The sequence below is a fragment of the Vipera ursinii genome, assembly GCF_947247035.1.
Source record: "Vipera ursinii genome assembly, chromosome: 1".
NCBI classification, from domain to species: Eukaryota; Metazoa; Chordata; class Lepidosauria; order Squamata; family Viperidae; genus Vipera; species Vipera ursinii.
Genome location: NC_139512.1, coordinates 350837242 through 350863280, shown reverse-complemented (window position 1 = coordinate 350863280; position 26039 = coordinate 350837242). Strand labels below are relative to the sequence as shown.

General features: G+C 42.6%; 1 protein-coding gene across 1 annotated transcript; it reads right to left on the bottom strand.

Moving 5' to 3' along the window:
* Positions 1 to 479: 479 nt before the first annotated feature.
* DDX52 (DExD-box helicase 52) lies at positions 480 to 24163 on the bottom strand. Its single transcript, XM_083348952.1, has 15 exons — positions 24045 to 24163; positions 20822 to 21053; positions 18797 to 18936; positions 16889 to 17074; positions 15445 to 15588; positions 13482 to 13593; positions 13325 to 13397; positions 12670 to 12873; positions 10647 to 10737; positions 7095 to 7217; positions 5774 to 5924; positions 4032 to 4107; positions 3194 to 3265; positions 2957 to 3049; positions 480 to 1868 (listed from the first exon to the last, which is right to left on the bottom strand). Exons 1-15 carry the CDS (start codon positions 24129 to 24131, stop codon positions 1787 to 1789), a joined length of 1866 nt encoding a protein of 621 aa, XP_083205078.1. The 5' UTR covers positions 24132 to 24163; the 3' UTR covers positions 480 to 1786.
* Between the last annotated feature and the right edge of the window lie 1876 nt (positions 24164 to 26039).

Below are 26039 nucleotides of genomic sequence, written 5' to 3'. Positions count from 1 at the left end.
TGTTAGTCTGAAAAGATGCTACCAGACTACTAATATTTGCAAATTATCTGAATTTTTGCAGAGTTCTTTTCCATCTTCTTTCCATGGATTTTTAAATCCGCTCCTCATGTAATTAGGGCACAAAAGACTGCAATAATAATAATAATAAATAATAATAATAATAATAATAATAATAATAATAATAATAGTAATAATATATGATGATGATAAGTTGGAAGGGACCTTGGAGGTCATCTAGTCCAACCCCCTGCTCAGGCGGGAAACCCTATACCATTTCAGACAAATGGCTGTCCAGTCTCTTCTTAAAAACTTCCAGCGTTGGAGCATTCACCGCTTCTGGAGGCAGGTTGTTCCACCGGTTAATTGTTCTGTCAGGAAATTTCTCCTTAGTTCTACGTTGCTTCTCTCCTTGATTAGTTTCCATCCGTTGCTTCTTGTCCTGCTCTCAGGTGCTTTGGAGAATAGCTTGACTCCCTCTTCTTTGGGGCAGCCCCTGAGATATTGGAACACTGCTATCATGTCACCCCTCACCCTTCTCTTCATTAAACTACACATACCCAATTCCAGCAACCGTTCCTTGTGAGTTTTTAGTCCCCTGATCATTTTTGTTGCTCTTCTCTGTACTCTTTCTAGAGTCTCTACATCTTTTTACATCGTGGTGACCAAAACGGGATGCAGTATTCCAAGTGTGGCTTTACCAAGGATTGTAAAGTGGTATTAACACTTCATGTGATCTTGATTCTATCCCTCTGTAAATGCAGCCTAGCACTGTTGGCTTTTTTGGCAGTTGCAGCACATGGCTGGCTCATATTTATGTGACTGTCCATTAGGACTCCGAGATCCCTCTCACAGTTACTACTATTGAGCAAAGTACCACCTGTGCATTTGGTTTTTCTTGCCTAAATGTAGAACCTTACTTTTTCCACCACTAAATTTCGTTTTGTTAGATAGCGCCCAGTGTTCAAGTCTGTCAAGATCCTTTTGTATCTTAATCCTGTCTTCTGGAGTGTTGGCTATCCCTGCCAGCTTGGTGACGTCTGCAAATTTGATGAGTTCCCCATCTATCCCTTCATCCAAATCATTGATGAAGATGTTGAAGAGCACTGGGCCCAGAACAGAGCCTTGGGGCACCCCACTACACACTTCCCTCCATGTAGATGCAATTCCATTGAGGACCACACGCTGAGTACCGCTGGTCAGCCAGCTACGAATACATCTGGTGGTGATGCTGTCTAACCCACATTTTTCTACCTTATGAAGTAATAGGTTGTGGTCTACTTTATCAAATGCTTTACTGACGTCCAAGTAAATTATATCCACAGTATTCCTCTGGTCCATTATAAGGATAAGACAATTGTGTCTTATCCTTATATTCCCACCATGCAACTGGCTACGTTCTAATATTTGATCTCCCATAATCAATGACAAAGATTAGTAGAAGTTCTTCCTTTTATTGTGAGCTGAGCATCATTTATCAGAAGAGGAGTACTTTGCATCTGGAGTACCAGAGATGACTGCATCTGGATCTCTTTTGTGTGGTGTGACACTTGTATTTGCACCATCACATCATCACCAAGAAGGATGATCTGATTTCAAGCACATCCATAACCAGGGGCTGGGGGATAAGATACCCTACAGCTGAAGGTCCAATACAAAAAAGCAACCCACATATATCAAAGAAACAAACTTATATCAAAGTATTTGCCCATCAAAAAAAAGGTTCCCTCTGATTTATTCTTCTTGCAAAGATCAAAGAATCCTTGTTTATATTGACAAAGCAGCTGAATCAATTTTTTGGAGTTGCCCGTGTCTGAGAATTGTTATTTTGGACCTGTTCAGAGTTCTTTTTCCTTTTCTGGACAAGGGTCCTATTAAAAATAAAAGGAAAAAATAAGTTATAATGAGCACGGCCAATGTCTGAAACTTTAAAAACCAAACCGAAAGTTAATTACCGCTTGACTTTTTTGTAGCTGGATGTACTCATTTCAATAGGAATAATAATAATAAATTAAACCTGTATACCACCTGACTTCCAACGACTCTGGGTGGCTTGTTTATAGCTGAAAACCCAAAATCAGTGGGAGAAAACTACTTTGTATTCAGGTGGCTTGAAATTGATTTTCAAAGGGAATAATGGGCCCTTGGAAATAGAGGTGGTCCTTTTTTAGCGACCACAATTGGGACAGGCAATTTGATCATTAAGCAAGATGTTTACAAAAATGAAACCACGACTGCTTATGATCTTATTTCCATTTTCCTTCACTTTACAGACCTGAAAAGGTTATAAACTTTGTAACTCTGAACAGTCGCTAAATGAGGCAGTCACTAAATAAAGACTACCTTTACTACCTTGATTCAAAACTCTTGAAAAATCGCAGCCAGAAACAAACAAAGGCTATTTCCTGTATTTAATACAGCATAATTTAATCGTATTGTTTTTTAATGCCACTTATAACACAGCAGCTTGCCAGTGAAATATTAATACAAAATAGAATAAACAGAACAAAGATACTGTGTTTATATGCTAATAAAGAAGGGAATGGCATGAAAAGCCTATTAAGAGCTACTTTTTTAAAAGCCAACTCAAAGAGTGATTTATATAAAAAAGTTGCATCTATTGCTATGTTAATAAGATTTCTGACACACAGAACTAGTATACTGTCCAAAGCTATTTGAGATGGTTCTGCTGAAGATAAACAGTCCTGTTTAAGCAGGGGGTTGGACTAGAAGACCTCCAAGATCCCTTTCAACTCTGTTATTCTGTTAAGGATCCACTGGGAAATCATTTATTCCTTAATGGGAAAATTTGCAAAAGGGCAAATTGAAAGCACCCTACTCTTAGGACTTTCTCGGAATGGCCTTAAAAATTCCTGGCGTTATTTCATTGGCTCCTATATTTACATCTATAGGCAACACTTTTCAAAAAAATCTTTTGGGCACAGGAGTGTGTACTTACTCATTTTTCTTGGCTTTCTTTTGTAAGAACTTGGGAGATGTAAGGATGTGTGCCCTTTCCAAGGGCTTCTTTACAAATTTTTTCTTTTGCTTGCTAAATATGACGTCCAGGGCAGAGGAAAAAAAAGAAAGGAAAAATAAAACAGAACGAGTTCATTTGCAAAGTTTACAGTTCAGCTCCCTTCCTTGCTCCCAGAACACTCTATTTTTCCATTCACCTTGACCCCAAACAGCGTACCTCTGCAGTTTGCGGAAGTGTTTTATGTAATCCGGCACAGGACAACCAGCTCTCTGAATAACGGAAGCTATGCTAAAAGAAAACAAGGGATGAAAGGCAGGAGGGAAATAGGAGTGAGAATAAAGCTGACCGTTCCTAGCTTATTTTCTAAAGCTTCAGGACTAAACGCTCATCTGCGCCCCTGCCAATGCAGAGGTTAGGGATGGGCAATCTGGGCCCAAACTGTCTTAATAGCTTCTCAAGTACTATATCCCATTCCAAAAATCACTCCTCCGTGGACATGCTAGAAGCCAGGTGACTGAGAGTTCTAGTCTCGCCTAGGCATGAAGGCCGATTAGGTGACCTTGGGCCAATCACCAGGAGACTCTTGAGTTCTAGTCCAGCCTTAGGCATGAAAGCTGCCCGGGTGATTTTGGGCCTATCATCAGGGAGACCGGGAGTTCTAGTCTGGCCTTAGGCATGAAAGTGGGCTAAACGACTTTGGGCCATCCACTTTACAGGGTTGTTGTTATGGGGAAAATAGGGGGAGGAAGGAGCATTGTGTGTGTCTGCTGCCTTGAGTTATTTATAAAAAAAATAAACAAGGTGGGAAATAAATAAATAATGACGGGGAAATAACCCCTGGCTTCTTTCCACATATAAGCCAAGATACGGAGTCTGCTGCAATGCAGCTCACAGTCATTGGGTCAAGGGCCTTTGGCCATTTTGATAGCAGACCAGGAAGATGGAGGAGGAAATATTGCCAAGCCGGGCTGTGATCCATTCTTGAAGCCTTGACTTGCTCAACAATGGTCAAGCTCATAAACAAGGTAAACAAAGCCCTGAAGGGAAGAGGTACCTTCGCAGTAATGGCTTGTCATCTTCAGTAAAGAAGGTAACTGCTTTTCCTGTGTGTCCTGCCCTCCCTGTGCGACCTGTTGCAAGAGAGACCAGTATTTAGGCTACGTAGCAATAAAGGGGGAGCTCCGGAAGACAAGAGACAGGAGCAGAATGAGCAGCCGGTTGCAAAGACCTTTCTAAAAGTGAGATCTCCATCGTTCAGACTGTTAATGCAAACTGGAGACCTTTGTCTGCTGCTGAAAGAATCCTCACGAGGTCTGACCCAATAAGAGATCTATCACAGATATAGTTATCTATTGTTGCGCGCCACTCACCGTCAACTTTGGTGAGATGGGACAGCTTAATAGATTTTATACATACATACAGAGGGAGCCCATGATTTCAGCCATGTTCCACAATTTAGATTCCAAGAGAACATTTCAAGCTGTGAAAGTGTTGCAATCTTTTTCAATTTTCCTTTCTCAAGACGAAAAAGAAATGTAGCATCTTCAGAGCTAACCAATGAATTAAAGCAGTTAAGCATTCCTGACTTCTGTGAAAATCTTAATGAATCAGTACTTTCTCTTTAAATGGATTTTTCTCTTTCTTTCTTCTTTCTTTCTTTCTTTCCTTTCTTTTCTTTCTCTCATTTTTCTTTTTCTTTCATTCCTTTTCTTTCTTTCTTCCTTCCCTTCCTTTTCTTTTTCCTTTCTTTCCTCCTCCCCCCTTCCCCCCCCTTTTCCAGATTTAGAAGGCTGCCCAACTCAATGTAACTTTGGACAGCATCCAACATTAACGCACAATAACAACAAAAGAGTCATAATCATTTACCAGAAATTTTGCCTCATGCCAAAAAAAAATAAATGGTGTGTTTACTAAAATGCCAAATCTAATCTGGTACAAACCTTAAATATGCCAATTGTCTTAACTTGTCCCAAATATGCTTTTTTCAAGAAGGACCTGGATTTTCTTGTTTTTCTTTGAAGATGTTTCGCTTCTCATGCAAGAAGCTTCTTCGGCTCTGACTGGATGGTGGCGAAATAAATCCTTCCCTTCCCCACCGTCCAGTCAGAGACGAAGAAGCTTCTTGCACGAGAAGCGAAACGTCTTCAAAGAAAAACAAGAAAGTCCAGTTGCCTCCTGGAAAAGCATCTTTGGGACAACTATGATCCGGATGACTGAGAATCTCTATAGACAACTGTCCTAAGTGTGACACATTCAAATAAACGAAGGGCAGTTCCTGTTAGCTGTCTTGATCTTTTCTGTTGGTTCCCTCTCTTTCTCTCCCCCTCTTCCTTCTTTTTTCTTAAGAAAGATAAAAATCATGATCTTCACAACTGAAGACTGATTTATTGCCCTTCAAATATGTAATCCAGTACAGGTAGTCCTCAGCTTATGACCACAGTTGAGCCCAAAATTTCTGTCGCTAAATGAGACATTTGCTAAGTGAATTTTAACCCAATTCCTCAATTTCCCTATTGCTTTTTTTTCCTTGTGTTTGTATTTTATATTAAGAGAAACTTTAATAAATTGTATTTTTTTTATAAAAAGGAAGGAATCGGATACAATGGCAGGACTTTCCAAGCAGTGATTGCTATTGTTTCTTTTTTTTCTTTTTTTTTTTGACAAAAACATGCAGGTTATTTCCTGTGAGTGTCAGCTGTGAAAGGCCTGGCCTGCATTCTCCTGCTCCCCGCTCTGACTCAAAAGCTGAAATGACAAAAATGCTGTTATTTAAAACGCAGAACTCTATAGACTCACCTATCCGGTGGATATATTCCACGGCACTGCTGGGGAAGTCAAAATTGATAACCATGTTCACTCCTTTGAAGTCGATCCCTCGAGCCAGCAAAGCAGTGCAAATAAGGATCCAGATCTTCCCAGCTCTGAAACTGTGAACTACGTTCTCTCTCTAGGAAAGGGGGGGGGAGGGAAATCCTCACGTAAATCATGATTAAATACCTGTAGAAGCAACTTCTCTTCCACCAAAATTCAGAACACGCCTTCTTGAAGGCAGCCAGTTAGCAAAGCTTTCCAAAAAGCAAGAACCGGGGGGGTGGGGGTGGGGAGGAGACAAGCAGAAACTAACAATGGATGGAAGCTACTCAAGAACAGAACCATCTAGAACAGGGGTGTCAAACTCAATTTTACTGAGGGCCACATCAGCATTGCGGTTACCCTCGGGGGGCCGGGTGGGTATGGCCAGGGTGGGTGCAGCCTACTGGGTGGGCGTGGCTAGAGTGCGTATGGCCTACTGGGTGGGCATGGCCAGCTCTACATCATTGGCATCAAGGGTGCCTATGGGGGCCTGGGCAGGAATGGGACAGATCTGAGGATCTCTGGCAGAAGGAGGGTCTCTGGGCCAGGGCCAAGGCAGTGGGGGCCGTTCCCTCACTGTTTCCATGATGGCTTCGGGGGCCACATGAAACCACTTCGCGGGCCGGATCCGGCCCCCGGGCCTTGTGTTTGACATGTCTGATCTAGAACCATAGAGAAATTCCCTGACAGTGAGAACAATCACTAAGTGGGATGGCTCACTGGAGGCCTTTAAGAAGAGCCTGGACAGCTACGTTTCTGGAATGGTATAGGTCAGGTGTCAATGCTGCAAACACTGACATGTTTTTGCACTGACAATATGAGAGACAGCCTTTTGCTTTAACTGTTTGGCTCTGAATCACTAAAGCACGGGAGGAATTCAACCTGGATGTTTTGAGAAGATAAGGGATAGCTGCTTCAGAAGGGAAGTGAAACTTCATGTGTTAAACTAATTGGTGAATGTGATTCATGACATGTAAAGGAGGGAGGGAATTCTGTATAATACGATGTGTTAAGGGGAGGAGAATTCAGAATCTGGCATCCATCCATGAGTGCCGATGCTTCGTTCTCTTTATTATAGACTTTTTTTAGAATAAACAATCATGCAGTGTTCTTTGATCTGCCTCATTAGTCGGAACCTTGACATCAGGGTCTCCTGCTTGAGCAGGGGGTTGGACTAGAAGGCCTCCAAGGTCCCTTCCAACTTTGTCATTCTGTTAACTAGCTTATAAAATGTTCTTCCATAACCAAAACAAGCCTCTCCCACCTGTTGTTGGGTCCTCTCTGCATGAATGATGTCCACATTGATGCCTTCGTAAACAAGCTCATGAAATAGCTCTTTAGCCCGTTCAATAGATTGGACAAACACCAAGACTGGAGGTCTGAAGCCCTGTAACAGAGGAGAAAGAGGAAAAAAAAGAGAGAGCCAAGGTGAGGTGACAGTCCGGACAGAAGTACTGCAATGCTGTGACTGTCAGCTGGTCTAGTCAGTTCGCTCCTCAGATTCAGAAAGTACTCTTAAATCTACATCAGGGGTCTTCAAACTTGGCCCTTTTACGACTTGTGGACTTCAACTCCCAGAATTCCTCAGCCAGGCACATGTGCCTGGCTGAGGAATTCTGGGAGTTGAAGTCCACAAGTCGTAAAAGGGCCAAGTTTGAAGACCCCTGGTCTACATCGACACAATAACATCACATTCAAGGTATTTTGAAATAAGTCCAATTGAGTCTTAAAATGCTGGGCCCATTGGTTTGGGACCTATTTGAGGAAAACAAATCTCTCTATCTCTTGCAGAGACATTGGCAGTCAATATAGACAAGCTTCCCCCAATCTGGTGAAGAAAGGAAGGGAAAGATAAGAGAGAGGGCAGGCAGCTGAAGGAAGGGAGGACGGGAAGGCAGAGGAGGAAGGGAAGAAGCGAGAGAAAAATTAAAGGAGGAAAAGCGAGAGAAAGAGAAAATACACTGCATACATATGCAGGTAGCCCTTGACTTACCACAGTTCCATTTAGTGACCATTCAAAGTTACAACCGCACGGAAAAAAAGGGCCCTATGGCCGTTTTTCACCCGACTGTTGCAACATTTCCACGGTCATGTGATCAAAATCCAAACGCTTGGAAATGGAGCCACGTTTATGACGGTTGCCTTGTCCTGGGGTCATGTGATCACCTTTTATAACCCTCTGACAAGCAAACTCAATGAGGAAACCAGATTCGCTTAACGACTGCTGTTACCAACTTAACCGCTGCAGTGATTCCCTTAACAACGATGGAGGGAAAAGTCGCAAAACGGGGGCAAAACTCATGACAAACTCATGACAAATTAACAAATGTTTCCCTTAGCGACAGAAATTTTGGGCTCGATTGTGGTCGAGCACTACTTGCGTCAACAAAGTCAAGGACTTCCTGTATCTGAGTACAGGAAGTTACTGAGAACATTTATTTTATTCTGAGAGACCAGGACAGCATTCCTTGACTTGAGACCAAGACTATATAATAATAATAATAATAATAATAATAATAATAATAATAATAATAATAATAATAATAATAATAATAATAATAATAATAATAAACAACTTGGAAGGGACCTTGGAGGTCATCTAGTCCAACCCCCTGCTCAGGCGGGAAACCCTATACCATTTCAGACAAATGGCTGTCCAGTCTCTTCTTAAAAACTTCCAGTGTTGGAGCATTCACAGCTTCTGGAGGCAGGTTGTTCCACTGGTTAATTGTTCTAACTGTCAGGAAGTTTCTCCTTAGTTCTAGGTTGCTTCTCTCCTTGATTAGTTTCCATCCGTTGCTTCTTGTCCTGCCTTCAGGTGCTTTGGAGAATAGCTTGACTCCCTCTTCTTTGGGGCAGCCCCTGAGATATTGGAACACTGCTATCATGTCACCCCTAACCCTTCTCTTCGTTAAACTAGACATACCCAATTCCTGCAACCGTTCTTTATATGTTCTCTAGCCTTTAATGATCTTTGTTGCTCTTCTCTGTACTCTTTCTAGAGTCTCAACATCTTTTTTACATTGTGGTGACCAAAACTGAATGCCGTATTCCAAGTGTGGCTTTACCAAGGCATTGTAAAGTGGTATTAATACTTCATGTGGTCTTGATTCTATCCCTGTTAATGCAGCCTAACGCTGTGTTGGCTTTTTTGGCCACTGCAGCCAAAGGGAGGTCAACCTCTCCATTAGCCCAGCCAATTAGAATGGGAAGGCAGGCCATGTTAAGGGATCCATCTGTTAGGTAAGTACATCTGGTGGGACCACAAAAAAGGGGTCTTCTCAGTAGAGAGCCCCTCTATATAAAACATTCTCCCAGAGATATGATTGGGCCCTCACTTTGTTGCTCATCCAAAAGAAATGGGTTTGGTCAGCGGGCCTGGGGAGACCTGAATGGAGATGGAGCCAATAAATGGTTGATTGGATTAGACTACCATGGAGGGGACGGAGGTGTTTATGGCTTTTACATTGTGGATTTTTTTTTGTTGCAAGACAGTCAGAATCATCAGTGAGCTGGGCGGTCATATAAATTTAATAAATCAGCAAACAACACGAATTTCAGCTTTTCCTCTTGTGATGCAGCCTCAAGATCCTTCAAAGGAGTGGCCCAGCATTACCCAGTGATCTCCCAAGAACCAGCAGAGATTTGATAAGTGTCTCACGGTTTCAACTGGATGTTCTAATTCTGGCATCAAGTAGAAGCAGGAGAAAGATTAGAAAGAACAGTGAAGCTCATTCCAAAATCCTGCACTGATTTGCTCAGAGGCTGCTATCACATGAGACAAATAATCATAATTTATTTTATATGAAAATGGTTGGTTGTGAATTTGAGGCCTGCATCTTTTCTCCATTCCTCTCCCTCCTTCCTTCTTTTCAACATGAAGGTACCTTAAAGAAAGAGTATTCTCACTTAGCATTTCAAGTGAATTATATATCTCTTGTTGTTGTTAGCTGCGAAGTCGTGTCCGACCCATCACGACCCCACAGACAACGTTCCTCCAGGCCTTCCTGTCCTCTACCATCTTCTGGAGTCCATTTAAGCTCACGTCTACTGCTTCAGTGGCTCCATCCAGCCACCTCCTTCTCTGTCATCCCCTTCTTCTATTGCCCTCAATCTTTCCCAGCATTAGGCTCTTCTCCAGTGAGTCCTTCCTTCTCATTAGGTGGCCAAAGTATCTGAGTTTCAGCTTCAGGATCTGGCCTTCTAAAGAGCGGTCAGGGTTGATCTCCTCTAGGACTGACCGGTTTGATCGCCTTGCAGTCCAAGGGACTCGCAGGAGTCTTCTCCAGCACCATGGTTCATAGGCCTCAAGTCTTTGGCGCTCAGCCTTTCTTATGGTCCAGCTTTCACTGCCATACATTGCAACTGGGAAGACCATAGCCTTGACTATACGCACTTTTGTTGACAGGGTGATGTCTCTGCTCTGGCTGTCTAGATTTGCCATGGCTTTCCTCCCCAGGAGCAAGCGTCTTTTAATTTCTTGGCTGCAGTCCCCGTCTGCGGTGATCTTGGAGCCCAGGAAAATAACATCTGTCACTACCTCCATTTCTTCCCCATCTATTTACCAGGAATTGAGAAGGTCGGATGCCATGATCTTGGTTTTCTTAATGTTAAGTTTCAACCCAACTTTTGCACTCTCCTTCTTCACCCGCAACAAGAGGCTCTTTAGTTCTTTTTCACTTTCTGCCATTAGAGTGGTATCATCTGCATATGTTAGGTTGTTGATATGTTGATATATCTCTAACAGCTTCTAAAACATCAGCATTCAGCACAGAAAACTGCCAAATAGACAGACTCAACCTGAAAACAAAATTACCTTTTTCACAAGATCTCTCATAGCTAACAATTTTCCTGTCTCTGATCCAACAAATAAGAGCTCTTGATCCACCGTCTCAACTGCAGCATTTCTGAAGCAAAAAGTCAAAGAACTCCATCAGTACTTAACAAACATTTAAGGCTTAACAAAAAATTTTTTAGATGAACTCCCAAATAAACAATCTTTCTACATTTGCCTTGTGCCATCCAGGAAGTGTTACAAGGGGGTCCAGAAAACATCTTTCATCAAAACGTCCTAAAGGTGCTTTTCAAAAGGCAACTGGACTTTCTTCGGGGGGGGGGGTTTTCTTTGAAAAACCTTCGCTTCTCATCCAAGAGGCTGCTTCAATTCACACTGCTTCTCGGATGAGAAGCAAAACATTTTTAATGAAAAAAATATCAGAAAGAAAAAGATCTCTTTGGTCTTTTTATTTTTTTTCTTAGTTTATTTTCTTCTTTCAAATGGCAAGAAAATGTGGTTTATCTCAATGTGTTTATTGACAGTTGATTTGTCTGAATGCTAGCAGTGTCAATGCTGCTAACATCGGATGTTTTTGCACTGACAACAGATGGAGATGCAACCATTTTCTTCTTTTGCTTTTTGCTTAGAGTTAGAGCTAGATGATGCTGGGGGGAGGAATGTGCATGAGAGTTTAGCTAGACATAACAATACTGAACCTAGTGTGAGAACCAAGGATATTGAAATAAGAGACGATAAAGAATGGGCAGGCTGGAGAGATGGAGGGGAAGCCTGCATTTCCAACTAATTGGAGAATGTGATTTATGACTGTGAACTGGAGGAGGGAATTGTGCTTTGATACTATGTGCTCATGGGAGGGGAACTCAGTTTTTGGCTTTGTTAGTGCTGATGCTATGATTCTACTCAAATAAAGATTCTTTAAGGTAAACAATGCCTCGAAGTTCTTTGAAGAGTTTCATCTGTCGGAACCATGACAGCCAGGCTTCCGGGAATTCTCTAACATTTTTGGATTTAGCTTGGTCTAGGACAGGGTTCCCCAACCCCAAGTCCATGGACTTATACCGGGCTGTGGCATGCCAGAAACAAGTGAAGCCCCATCTGCGGGATGCAGGCATGCCCCCTCTGGTCCACGGAAAAACTTCTCTCCACAGAAACAGTCCCTGGTGCCTAAAAGCTGGAGGCCGCTAGTGTAGGATGTTCAGTTTCCTAGCTGAAAGTATGGTTGAGTCTGTCCACGTGTTGTGAGATTAAGGAGAACACCAAAGACTTCACAAAATGAAAGAGTTTAGTCAGCAGAGTTCACAGAATAAGCAACAGCTCAACTTCAGTAGCCACTTAGAAAAGCCTTGCTCTCCTTCTGTATGTGGGAATGACCTTGGGAGACAGGTGGGATACCTGCAGCCTGTCTGATACATGGGTGTCAAACTCAATTTCATTGAGGGCCGCATCAGCATTGCGGTTGCCCTCAGGGGGCCGGGTGTGTATGGCCAGGGCAGGCGTGGCCTACTGGGTGGGCGTGGCTAGAGTGCATATGGCCTACTGGGTGGGCATGGCCAGCTCTACATCATTCGCATCAAGGGTGCCTATGGGGGCCTGGGCAGGAGTGGGACAGATCTGAGGGTCTCTGGCAGAAGGAGGGTCTCTGGGCCAGGGCCAAGGCAGTGGGGGCCGTTCCCTCACTGTTTCCAGGATGGCTTCGCGGGCCACATGAAACCACTTCACGGGCCGGATCCGGCCCCCGGGCCTTGTGTTTGACATGTCTGACTTCTGATAGGTGAAATTTGAGTCCAAAGGACTTTGTATATCAAAACATCAAGCAGCCGCTTCAGCTTAGCTAAAAAAAACTGCTCGTCTCTTCAGCAGGGCCAGCAACAGCGATGGGAACTGCCCAGAATTGGAAGAGAAGCAATGAAACTCCATGGGAAGAATTTGATTCCAGAGCAGGAAGTGAATGGGCAAGTGGCTTCCTTTCTGGTAGAGACCTGGCAAGGAGAATGAATCAACCCTCAATCAGGGAGAGCCAACCTTTAATCCCAACACTCACCTTGCTCCAATGGATACAGATATGATATTGTCCAGGTTGAGTTTACACCACTGCTCTACGTCATGAGCAAATGTTGCACTGAACATGGCTCTCTTGACAACGTGGGAGGAACATGCCAAGAAGATGGTAGCCAGCTGGTCTCGAAATCCTGTCTTCCCATCTTCAAACAATTTGTCTGACTCATCCACCACCAGCCATTCAACTCTAGGGCAGAAGATAAGGCTGCAATTAGGAGGTGACACACACGACAGTAAAATCACATCACTGCTCACTGCCACATTCCAGATGGCCTTATTAAGGCTGGTGAGCAAATATCAGAATGAAAGGGTATAGATATTTAATTATTTGCTAATTAACATATAGTTGACATTTCTTATAAGCACCTCTGTGATGAACACTGTTTCTCCTACATGCTTCTTCACAGCCACCCTTTTCTGCTACCAGCTAGCAAAATTATGCAAACTCTATCGACATTTATTTTATGTATATATTATAAACTTTTAACTGGCATAGGATTTTTTTGGATCAACATCTTTAGGCAAAATTAAATCTACAAACAGCACTTAACACTGCAGGCCCATCCTTTAGCAACTACTATCAAATATAGGCATACATTTTAAAAATGGTGTGTGTGTGTGTTTCTATTCCTTTATACCTGGTCAGATCAATGGCTGGGGGGTCTTGTTTCAGCAGATAGATAAGTCGGTTTGGAGTAGTCACCAAAATATCTGTAGAAATAGCAACAGTTCAGAACAGCTAGAAAAAGCAAGGAGATGGGGTTGAATACGGATCCCTATTTATTCCTACTTTACCAAATTTCTGAGAAGATTTTGGCCCAAATTTCTTTGCTGTTTCAGCAGCTTTGTGAATCAAATGTATCCTGAAGCCGATACCCTCAGACAACTTAAGTAGCTCTCTGTGGGTCTAAAAGGGAGAGAAATGACACACACATTTATTACAGCTGAAATACAGATTTTTAAATATCTGAAGGGTCACTGTTACTTTCAGAAGAAGAAGAAAAGAAAATAAATACACCAGGGACCATCATAATGGAAGAGAAGGAAATGGAAGCCTTTTGCAGTGTACTCGGATATTGACCAAAGGCTATTAAAATGGTGGTCAACTTTGATTTGCTACATGACCTGGAGGATAGTCATTGAGGATGTACATGTGGACCTCGCTTAATGACTGGCTGTTCAAGGTAACCATGGATTTTTTTTTAAAGCTACGTACGACCTGTCCTCAAAGTTATGACTGCTGCACCCCCACCTTGCAGCCACATTTTCCCTTTTCAGGCATTTGGCAATTGGCTCACATTTACAACAGGATGCAGGAGCTGCAGTCACATGACTGTGACTTGCAATGTTGTTTTTTTTCCATTTTCCAGCAGAAACCGTCGTCAAAAAAACTCCACTTATCAGATATGCTGGATCCGATTAACCACATGATTAATTTAATGACTGCCATGACTCGCTTAACGAACTTCATAAAAAAAAATAGTCCTAAATTTGACTCAGGTCGTGTGGGCTCCTGCTTAACGACTTATGACCAAAATGCTGGGCTCAATAATGGTCGTAAGTTGGGGACTATCTGTACCCTTCCCACCCATCTGCCCATCATGCAGGATGCCGCGGGAGAGGCGTGCTCTACATTCCATTTGCAAGAGCGCCATTCGGCGAGGGCCAAGAGCAGAGCCATTTTTGGCACCTGCCCTTTGGGAGCCTCATTCCCCAGAGACGAGACTTGCCTCAACCCTGCTAGCCTTTTGCAAAGCATTGAAAACCTGGTTTTGCCATCAAGCCCGGGGCCCTGATGGTCTGGGCGAGCCTGTTTCTTGGTCGTCATTGAGTTAATTGAGATGGTCTTGGCTGCTGTATTATTTCATGTTCTTTCTGTTGTTGCTTTTTTAAACGTTGGTTGCTTGTTTTATTATATTGTTACTCTGTTTTTCAGCTGTTAGCCATCAGGCACATGAGATGGGCATCCATACAAATTCATGAAATGTATAAACAAGGCCAAGGTGGCTTACATGGGCGCGTATGTATTTGTTCTATCAGGGCTCTTCAAACTGGGCCCTTATATGACTTGTGGACTTCAACTCCCAGAATTCCTCAGCCAGCCTGCCTGCCTGAGGAATTCTGGGAGTTGAAGTCCACAAGTCATAAAAGGGCCCAGTTTGAAGAGCCCTGGGTTAGATTTATACTCCACTAACAGTACTTGGGAGACTACTGCAATCTGATCTGAGTCTGGGCAACAAATTAATAAAAGACAAGTGGTAACCAGCATGCACTAAAGCAACTTTCACCAACTGTGTACAGCTAAAAAAAACAAAAACAAATCCTCCCCAGATAGGGGAAGATACTCTGGAGGTTTTCGACTGGAGGCTAAACACTAAACTCTCTCCTTCCATTTTTCTCTTCCGCTACCATTTTGTGGTGTAGTTTGGGTGAAGAATGACTGGGCTAACTCCCCCCACCCAATCTGTGATTGAACAGCCATTAACCTGGGCCTTCCTGCTTCTAGACCAAGGGTCTCCAATCTTGACCACTCTAAGTTAATTTGTGGACTTCAACTCCCAGAATTCCTCAGCCAGTCATGCTGATTGAGGAATTCTGGGGGTTGAAGTCCGTAAGTCTTAAAGTTGCTAACTTTGGAGACCCCTGTCCTAGACTAAGACTAACATCTCCATCCATACTTATTGTGCTTTGCTCGAACAGCCTACTGCCTGTTTGAACATACCTTTAAGGCAAATTTAGAAGATGAAAGTCACCTTACCTGACTAGCGAGTTCCCGCGTGGGCGAGAGCACGAGAGCTCTAAAACCTTTATTCATGGGCTGCTTGAGGTGGGTTAAAATGGGGATGCTAAAAGCCAATGTCTTCCCTGAGCCCGTGGGAGCACAAGCCAGGAGCTCACGACCCTGGGATGCAAAAGGAAAAGCAACAAGGTTCAGCGGAAGACAAATTACGTATAGGTCAGGGGTCTTCAAACATGGCCCTTTTATAACTTGTGGAGTTCAACTCCCAGAATTCCTCACCCAGCGTGTCTGGCTGAGGAATTCTGGGAGTTGAAGTCCATGAGTCATAAAAGGGCCAAGTTTGAAGACCCCTGATATGGGTGCACCAAAACTGGCAAAGGGGGGAGGCACAGCAGGCGGGATGAATTTCAGTTCTGCAGGCTGGTAAGCGTTTCTAACACCATGAGGGCACCAAGCACTTGCAGCAATTATGCCAATCATTCTGAAATCAGTCCTGCTTGGTGGACCCCCATCAATCCTTCCACTAGAAATGCAACAGTGAGATATTTATTATAGCTACATTTGCTCAGAGGCAGCTACTGCACTGTACAGGTGATAGTCCTTGACTTACAACATTTAGGGACTGCTCAAAGTTACAACAGCACTGAAAAAAGGGACTTATGACCATTTTTCGAAGAATCCCTATTACCGTGTGATTAAATTCAGATGCTTGGCAACTGGTTCATACTTACGATGACTGCAGTGTCCCGGGTGTCATGTGATCCCCTTTTGCACCCTTCTGACAAGCGAACTCAATGGAGAAGCCAGATTCATTTAACCGCCATGCTACTGGCTTAACAAATGCAGATTCACTTAACAGCTGTGGCAAGGAGTCATAAAATGGGGCAAAACTGACTTAACCAATGTTTCACTTAGCCACATAAATGTTGGACTCAATTAGGGTCGTAACTTGAGGACCACCTGTACAGGTAACCCTCGACTTACCACCCTTTGTTCAGGGACTGTTCGAACTCACAGTGGCATTGAAAAAAGTGACTTACGACTGCTCCTCACACTTACGACTGTCTCAGCTTCCCCACCATCACATAATCAAAATCTAAGCGGGTATTTACAATGGCTGCAGCATCCTGGAATCCCATAATCATCATTTGTGACCTTCCCAGCCAGCTTCTGACAATCACAGTCAATGGGTGAAACCCGATCCGCTTAATGCCTATGCGATTCGCTTAACAATTGCATTGATCTGCTTAACAACCATGACCACAAAATGGTTGTAAAAACAGGTGTGACTCACTTAACAATCACCCTGGTCCCAACTGTGGTCGTAAGTCAAGGACTACCCTGTAGAAGTATGTGTGTGTGTGTGGGCACACATGAGCACAATTCCTCTTTCATAGCCTAAGCGTGTCACGGCAACAACATCACCATTTTCCTCTCAGAAGGAAATATAAGTGGGACTAACGTGAAGCATGACGGGAATGGCTTGCATCTGAACTGGGGTGGGGGTCTGGAATCCAGCAGCTTCAATATTCTGCATAATCTTAGAGTGGATTTTATATTCTCTTCCGAGTTCTTCAAAGGAAGCAATCGGGTCTGGGAGATCCGTCCCTTGAATGTAGATTTTGTGCTTATTTCTGAAATGATTTATCTGGGAAAAGGTAAGAGCAAGGTTAAATTTTATCGACATGTAATTTACATATTAAATATCAGTATCTCGGATGAAAACTTCATCTCCGTTTCCACTGAGTGCCTTGTTGAAGCACAAGATTTATTAAATTACAGATTTCCTGCTCTAATAAAGATAGCTCATCTTTGACAAACATCTTTAACATCAGACATTTTAACTCATTAATTGGTCAGTAGGGACTAGAGGAGGGGTAGGCAACCTTGGCTCTTTTATGACTCGTGGACTTCAACTCCCAGAATTCCTGAGCCAGCCAGCATGGCTGGCTCAGGAATTCTGGGAGTTGAAGTCCACGAGTCATAAAAGAGCCAAGGTTGCCTACCCCTGGACTAGTCATTGAACTGTGGACTTGGAAGGTACGCGAAGAATCATCTAGTCCAACCCTCTGTGATATCAACAGAGGAGAATATTTGTAACTCAGGATTGAAAAGTGGGGACCTTGGTGCTTGCTGAACTTGGTTTCCTGGCAAATGTTTCATTACCAAACTGGATAACATCATCAGTCGCCAGTACTCTCTTGTTTGGTAATGAAAGGTCTGCCAGAAAACAACTAAGCTCAGAGTTTCATTTAAGTTAGGGCTAAGCAATAAATATACTGTTTACTTATAATAATTACATTTTAATCTTATACATCACGGAGGTCCTCAAACCCCAAGTTTCAGGTTGACTTAAGCAAAGCAGGAGTGCAGTCCAGATTGGCTCCGTGCTTTGCTTGTTGTTTTGTCTAAGGAAAATTTTGGTGGAGGGCTGCGTGCAATTCAGTAACCTCCATACATTCGCCAACCTCTATATAATTTTGAATGTTACTCACTGTACATGGGTGAGCGAGCCATATATTCATCATAAATTAAAAAGTAGTCATGATCTCAAAGGTCAATCAGGGCTCTCAAGTGGCCATTAAGGCCATCTTTGAAAATACTTTGGAGGCTACCATATAATAGATATTAAGATTTTTTTAGAGCTTTTGTAGCTTCATAACCCAAATCTTTTAAGTGAAATATAATAATAATAATAATAATAATAATAATAATAATAATAATAATAATAAATCTCAATCTTTTTTTAAAAAAAATCAAACTAAACCAACCAATACGGGTAGTCCTTGGCTTACAACAGTTCAATAAGTGACTGTTCAAAGTTACAACAGCACTGAAAAAAGTGACTTATGACCATTTTTCACACTTACGACCTTTGTAGCATTCCCATGATCACGCAATCAAAATTCAGATGCTTGGCAACTGGTTCATACTTATGATCTGTTGCAATGTCCCTGGGGGGTCATGTGATCCCCTTTCGCAACCTTTTGACAAGCAAAATCAATGGCGGAAACCAGATTCACTTAACAACCGGGTTATTAACTTATCAACTGCCATGATTCACTTAACAACTGTGGCAAGAAAAGTTGGAAAATGGGGGAAAACTCGCTTAACAAATGTCTCACTTAACAACATAAATTTTGGGCTCGATTGTGGTTGTAAGTTGAGGATTATCTGTGCATTCAATTTAGAAACCACCCATCTCACTCACTCTTAAGTACAGACTTGCAACCTTACATTGAGTGACATTCAAAGTCACAACGGGACTGAAAAACGTGACTTATGACCTGTTTACAAAAAAATAGCATGCCTCTTTCTTCATTCATTGAACATTTATTTTGAGAGAACATGCCAAAGAGAAGCAACTCACCTTTTGTTGTCTAACTTGTTTTAATTTCTCTCCTTTGGGTTCCTTTTTACCTTTGTTTTTTGGAATGTCAAGTTTTGCCTCCAGACTGGACATCCATAATATACCATCATTTTCAGTACCAGGAATTATAGCAACTGTTTCTGAAAGTTACAAGAACATCATCATGTAAACCAGTGGTTCTCAACCTGTGGTCCGTGGATCCCTGGGGGGGCGGCGATGTTGTCGCAGGGGGTCCACAAAGACTTAAAGAAATGTTATGATTTAAGTGTTAAGTCTTGGGGGGGGGGGTCCGTGGCCACAAAAGGTATTCAAAGGGGGTCCGTGGCGAAGAAAAGGTTGAGAACCACTGATCCAAACCTCAAACAAGAATAAAAGCAATTTGTTGCAATGGCCACCATTTAAGATATTTTATAACAGCCTTTGCAACCTGGGCTGTTTCAAGTACATTAGACCACAACACACATTGCTTCAAAAGTGAAGGGAACTGAATTTTATTTTATAGACATTGTACAATTTGAGTTGCACACCAGGACTAGAGGTTTAGTCTTTCGAATTTTCAGACTTGTGCTGGAGCCCACCCTCAGAAAACTTCTCTCAAGCAGTGTGTGCGGTTTGGGCTCTTGTGTGTGTGGTTTTTATATAGTGCCTATTGTGTGTAGCTTTTTAGATGTTGATTGGGGTATTGATGGCTGGCTATTAAGTCATTGGCTGCTGTTTCCTTTTGCTGCCAAGCTCTCAGCTCCTAATTACTTGATAAGACATATACCACATGTGTATGGGTATGCATGTTTAAGACCAATTTGGGGATGAATGGCCTAGGTCAGCGGTAGGCAAGCTTGGCTCTTTTATGACTCGTGGACTTCTCCTAGAATTCCTGAGTCAGCTGACTCAGGAATTCTGGGAGTTGAAGTCCACGAGTCATAAAAGAGCCAAGCTTGCCTACCCCTGGCCTAGGTCAGGGCTGAGTCCTTCGGGAGAAGGGCGGTATAAAAATTTAATAAATATAAATATATAATATAATATATAATATTTTCAACCAGTGGTACAGGTACCACCTGTGGTACATCGGCACCTGGCAGGTGGTACGCAACCATCCTAGAAAAGTGGTAGTGGGGGAGGGGAATGAGCTGAACTGGTGGCAGCACCGCACAAGCCTGAGCAAGAGATGGCTGGAGCTGCAGGGCTGTCAGGGCTCAGCAGAAGTGCCAGGATCAGTGCCAGGTTCCAGCTGGAGCTCGGCGCTGATCCTGGCGCTTCTGCTGAGCCCAGAAGAAGCGCTGATCAGCTGGAATGTTACAGCATCTCCAGGGTCTTGTGATTTACATTCAGATGCTTGGCAACTGATTCATATTTATGTCGGTCACAGTGTCCCAGGGTCATGTGAAGTGACCAAAACCTGCTGCAACCACCCAGCAGAGGGGCGGGGGGAATAAAAACCAAACACCACCCCACCCCACCCCACCCCCACTGCCAATTCTCAACAGAAATGCTCACAATGAAAACCTCAGACAGGAGGAAGAGTGCCGCCAAGCAGGCAGGCAGGTGTCTTGCTCGGCTGTGGCTTGGGGGGCACTTTTTTCAGTGCCATTGTAACTTCGAACAGTCACTAAGCGAACTGTTGTAAGTCGAGGACTACCTGCACGTCATCACTTTTTTCCTTTTTTTTGGTCATCAAGTTTTTGACACCTTGCTAGGCGACTGGTGGTATTCGGATGTTGCCATATCCTAAAAGTGGTACAATGGGTGAAAAGGTTGGAAAGCCCTGGCCTAGGTGATGGTTCTAACTCCATGAAAATGTGTAATCTGTATGTTCCGGTCAAATTTTACATAGACATTAATATAAAATAGAATTCTAAGCACTTTTTGTGCAAAGTAAAGGTCTGAGCCACATGGGTCAAAACTGTAATAAAACCAAGTGGAAAATATCAAGATACCAAGAAACAACTAGAACTTTCATGCAACTCAAAAGAAAATCAACAATAATTTCATATGTTTTAAGTTAATGGGTAGCCAGCCCTTCATTACCTTGGCCTTTTTTCTTTTTTTTCCTCCCTTTGGTACTTTGTACATCTCCTTTTCTCTTCTTTGCAGCCTGTGTTTCCTGTGGTATGGCTACCTCTTCAAGGGGCAAATCAGACAGTTCCAATGTTTTGGTTTGAGCTTCATGCAGTTCATTTCCCTTTGTTTTCTTTCCAAAAAAATCAAGAGATCCAAGAATCTCTGATGTCCCAGTTGCTTCTTCTTTAGTTCTGAGTACCTGAAATTAAATAAAACCACACAGTTTCTTAGTGTAAAACTAACAGGAGTCCTTAATTGCAGTTTCCACTTGTCTGCTATATTCCCTGAGAGAATTAAGGGCCAATAAGATGCATAGAAGGATGCGGTGGGTCAGTGGGTTAGGACGCTGAGCTTGTTGATCAGATGGTCGGCAGTTTGGCGGGTCAAATCCCGAGTGCCGCGTAACAGAGTGAGCGCCTGTTACTCGTCCCAGCTTCTGCCAACCTAGCAGTTCGAAGGCACATAAAAAAAATGCAAGTAGAAAAATAGGGACCACTATGGTGGGAAGGTAACAGCGTTCCGTGCGCCTTTGGCGTATACTCATGCCAGCCACATGACCACGGAGACGTCCTCGGACAAGTGCTGGCTCTTCGGCTTTTAAACGGAGATGAACACCGGCCCCTAGAGTTGGAAATGACTAGCACGCATGTGCGGGGGAATCTTTACCTTTACCTAAGATGCATAGGCAAAACAAAACAAAACTTAATAGCAATTTTTCATCAATTAGCACTGTCCTATTTTATCCCCATTACAGGGTTATGATGTACAGTTGCAAGAAAAAGTATGTGAACCCTTTGGGATTACATGGAGTTTTGCATGAATTGGCCATAAAATGCGCTCTAAACGTCATGTAAGTCACAACAATAGAAAAACGCAGTCTGCTTAAACTAATACTACACAAACATTAGCTGGTGTCATATTTTAATTGAACATAAGATGGAAACATTCACAGTGCAGGGTGGAAAAAGTATGTGAACCTTTGGACTTAATAACTGGTTGACCCTCCTTTGGCAGCAATAACCTCAACCAAACGTTTCCTGTAGTTGCAGATCAGACCTGCAGAACGATCTGGAGTAATTTTGGACCACTCCTCTTCACAAAACTGTTTCAGTGTAGCAATTTTCTTGGGATGTCTGGTGTAAATCGCTCTCTTAAGGTCATGCCACAGCATTTCAATCAGGTTGAGGTCAGGACTCTGACTGGGCCACTCCAGAAGGCGTATTCTGTTCTGTTGAAGCCACTGTTTTGTTGAATTACTTGTATGCTTTGGGTCATTGTCCTGTTGCATCACCCATCCTCTGCGGAGCTTCAGTTGGCGGACAGATGATCGTACGTTTTCCTGCAAAATGTCCTGATAAACTCTGGAATTCATTTTCCCATCAATGACAACAATCCGTCCAGGCCCTGAGGCAGCAAAGCAGCCCCAAACCATGATGCTCCCTCCGCCATGTTTTACAGTGGGGATGAGGTTTTGATGTTGGTGTGCTGTGCCTTTTTTTTATCCACACATAGTGTTGTGTGTTTTTCCCAAACAACTCAATTTTGGTTTCATCTGTCCACAGTATATTTTGCCAGTAGTGCTGTGGAACATCCAGGTGGGTCTTTGGCAAACTTCAAACGTGCTGCAATATTTTTTTGACAGCAATGGCTTCCTCCGTGGTGTCCTCCCATGTACTCCATTCTTGTTCAATGTTTTCCTTATTGTAGATGTGTCAACAAAAATGTTAGCATGTGCCAGAGATTTCTGTAGGTCTTTAGCTGACACTCTAGGATTCTTCTTTACCTCATTAAGCATTATGCGCTATGCTCTTGGCAGTCATTTTTACAGGACGACCACGCCTAGGGAGAAGTTATTAGGCTAGGGGTTCACATACTTTTTCCACCCTGCACTGTGAATGTTTACATGTTATGTTCAATTAAAACATGACAACAGCTAATGTTTGTGTAGTATTATTTTAAGCAGACTGTGTTTTTCTATTGTTGTGACTTACATGACGTTTAGAGCACATTTTATGGCCAATTCATGCAAAACTCCACGTAATCCCAAAGGGTTCACATACTTTTTCTTGCAACTGTATTTGCATGTGTCTGTTTGCCCTAGCTGGATTCTTTCACCACACTTAAACTTACAATCACATTAACAATTACTGTGTCACAACACATGCTATCCCCAAACAAACTATTCATATAAATGAAACAATGCAGGAGCATTATTTTCCAAATCCCTTTCAGTCCAATCTAAAATATGAAAGTCTAGCCACCCCGAACTCTTTGAAGTTAAGCATTCCTATCCAGCAGCAGAATGGAAATTTAGCAATATATCTAAGTATGTATACAGGTAGTCCTCAACTTACAATAATTCATTTAGTGACTGTTCAAAGTTACCATGGCACTGAAAAAAGTGACTTATGACCGTTTTTCTCACGTACAACCATTGCAGCATCCACATGGTCCTGTGATCAGAATTTGGATGCTTGGCAACTGGCATGTATTTATGATGGTTGCAGTGTCCTGGGGTCACATGATCATGTTTTGTAAAATGGAACAAAATTCACTTAAAAACTGCCTCGCTTAGCAACAGAAATTTTGGGCTCAATTGTGCCCGCAAGTCGAGGATTACCTTTATTACATTTTTCTCTCCTGTGAAAAACAGGGATGGCCAATAACAAAACCCCCAGCACTCCTGATAATGGCATAGAGATGCAAGTTAACATCCGCACATATATAAAATTTGAGAAATCCTCTAAAGTCTCTTCTGCATATCCAGTCTTTGCCTCAGATTAGCCCAGTGTTTCTCAGCCTTGGCAAGTTTAAGACGAGTGGGACTTCAACTCCCAGAATTCCCCAGCCAGCCATGCTGGCTACGGAATTCTGGGAGTCGAAGTCCCACTTGTGTTAAACTTGCCAAGGTTGAGTAACACTGGACTAGCCTACTTCACAGGGTTGTTGGGAAATATTTTAGAAACTATTTTTTTTTTAAAAAATCCCATTTTGTTGCAAATACAAAACTTCCTCTTAGAAAAGATAGTTTTTAAATAATGATCATAGCAGCAAAAATGGTTTCTAAGGCGGGTGCGGTCCATTCATTTCGGACTCCACTCCAATCAATGGGCCGCAGGCGGATTTTTCAGTTTTACCATCCCCTCAGCCTCCCTCGCTCAACGGCGAAGCCGTGGCCTCCGTTCCTCACCCCGAAACGCTCCGCGTCCCGCCTGAAGCGCCTCACGTCGAATTTGGCTCCAGTTCCGAGTTTCCGGAAGAGCTCGTGGGCATCCATGCCGCTTTTCTTCCCCCTCCCGGCCTGCACCGCGCGGCTGCACTCATGTTGCCCGGCAACCGTGAACTCGAAGGACCAATTGGAAGAGGAAGCGACGCGGAAAACCAGTCATAGAGAAGGTGGGAGAGAGAGTCACCCTTTCTAATAGGCTTCCGTCCTTCTTAGCCTTAGAGATAATGAAGGCGGTTTAAGACTTCCGGTTTTCGTTGGAAGGTCTTAAACAAATATTTTGCCGTGTAATCCTATGCAGGCACGCACTAATGGATGGAATTTAATGGATTTATTCCCAATAAGAAAGTATATAGTATATATAAACTGCTAGGCTGCATTAACAAAGGGATAGAATCAAGATCACGTGAAGTACTAATAACACTTTACAATGCCTTGGTAAGGTCACACCTGGAATACTGCATCCAGTTTCGCTCACCACGATGTAAAAAAGATGTTGAGACTAGAAATTGTGCAGAGAAGAGCAACAAAGATGATTAGGGGACTGGAGGCTAAAACATAAGGAATGGTTGCTGGAATTGGATGTCTAGTTTAATGAAGAGAAGGACGAGGGGGGACATGATAGCAGTCTTCCAATATCTCGGGGGCAGCCCCAAAGAAGAAGGAGTCAAGCTATTCTCCAAAGCCCCTGAAGGCAGGACAAGCAACGGATGGAAACTAATCAAGGAGAGAAGCAACCTGGAACTAAGGAGAAACTTCCTGACAGTGAGAACAATTAACCAGTGGAACAACCTGCCTCCAGAAGCGGTGGATGCTCCAACACTGGAAGTTTTTAAGAAGAGACTTGCCAGCCATTTGTCTGAAATGGTATAGGGTTTCCTGCCTGAGCAGGGGGTTGGACTAGCTGACCTCCAAGGTCCCTTCCATCATCTTCTTCTTCCTCTTCCTCTTCTTCTTCTTCATCATCATATTATTATTATTATTATTATTATTATTATTATTATTATTATTATTATTATCCTCAATTTCAGCATCCTTAAAATGTGTGGACTTTTAACTCCCAGAATTCCCTAGTCACACTATGGCTGGCAGGAAATTCTGGGAGTTAAAGTCCACACATTTTAAAGTTGCTGAAGTTGAGAAACACTGGTATACAATATAGGGATAGAGATTTGGAGTGCATGAGATAAAAGTCTCAGTTGAATTCAGTGGGGCTTACTCCTATGTTACTAATACATCTTTAGAAAATGTTTAAAAAAGTCTAACTCTTTGAAAGTAGATAGACAAAGACTAAACAAGCCCTTCTATCCCTCTCCATCTAGGTTGTGCTGCCCTTTTAAATATTTTATTTGAATTTATTAACCTCTCAGCTCCAGTAGACTTTTTAATGTGGCTTTTCCATCCTCTGCTACTTTAAAATGAGACCTGGAAGAGTTGGGTTAACAGTTTGGAAATTATTTTCTCTTATTTTCTAGAGCCACGTGCCAGATACTTATTGGTACTAGTCTTCTGAGCACCAGAAGAGGGCACTTGAGGAACACAACAAACTTATCTCTGCTGAAAAAAGCAGGATTTTCTCCAGCCCTTAACTTTTTAATAACATGCATCAGCACCTATTAATTTCCAAAATGCTCTTTCCGTTTTCTGAGCACAAATCTAATTATAGTTTGATGGATAAGTAACATAAACCAGAGGGTTGTAATTTAGCAGTTATTCATTCCACGTGGTAAACAGGATTTGCATAAACATTATTCTAAATACAATTGAAAATATATAACATTAATTATAAAACATCAATTTATATCACATATAAATTGTACTGTATATACTGTTCCCCAGTCTCTGTGAAAAAAAACCAGGCTTAAATTGTGCCTTTTTCTGCAGGGTGCCTGTGATATTGACTTCATTGTGTTTTCAGCCCAGGTGTGAGATACCTTCAAGCCACAGTTGGCTGCACTA

Bases quoted from the DNA above. Each gene is read 5' to 3' on its own strand.
- DDX52 (XM_083348952.1), bottom strand. From the start codon at position 24,131: ATGGATGCCCACGAGCTCTTCCGGAAACTCGGAACTGGAGCCAAATTC. The intron at 15,589-16,888 runs GTTAGTCCCACT...TTTGCATCCCAG, and splicing joins CCATTCCCGTCATGCTTCAC to GGTCGTGAGCTCCTGGCTTG. The intron at 13,594-15,444 runs GTAAGGTGACTT...TCTCCCTTTTAG, and splicing joins CGCGGGAACTCGCTAGTCAG to ACCCACAGAGAGCTACTTAA.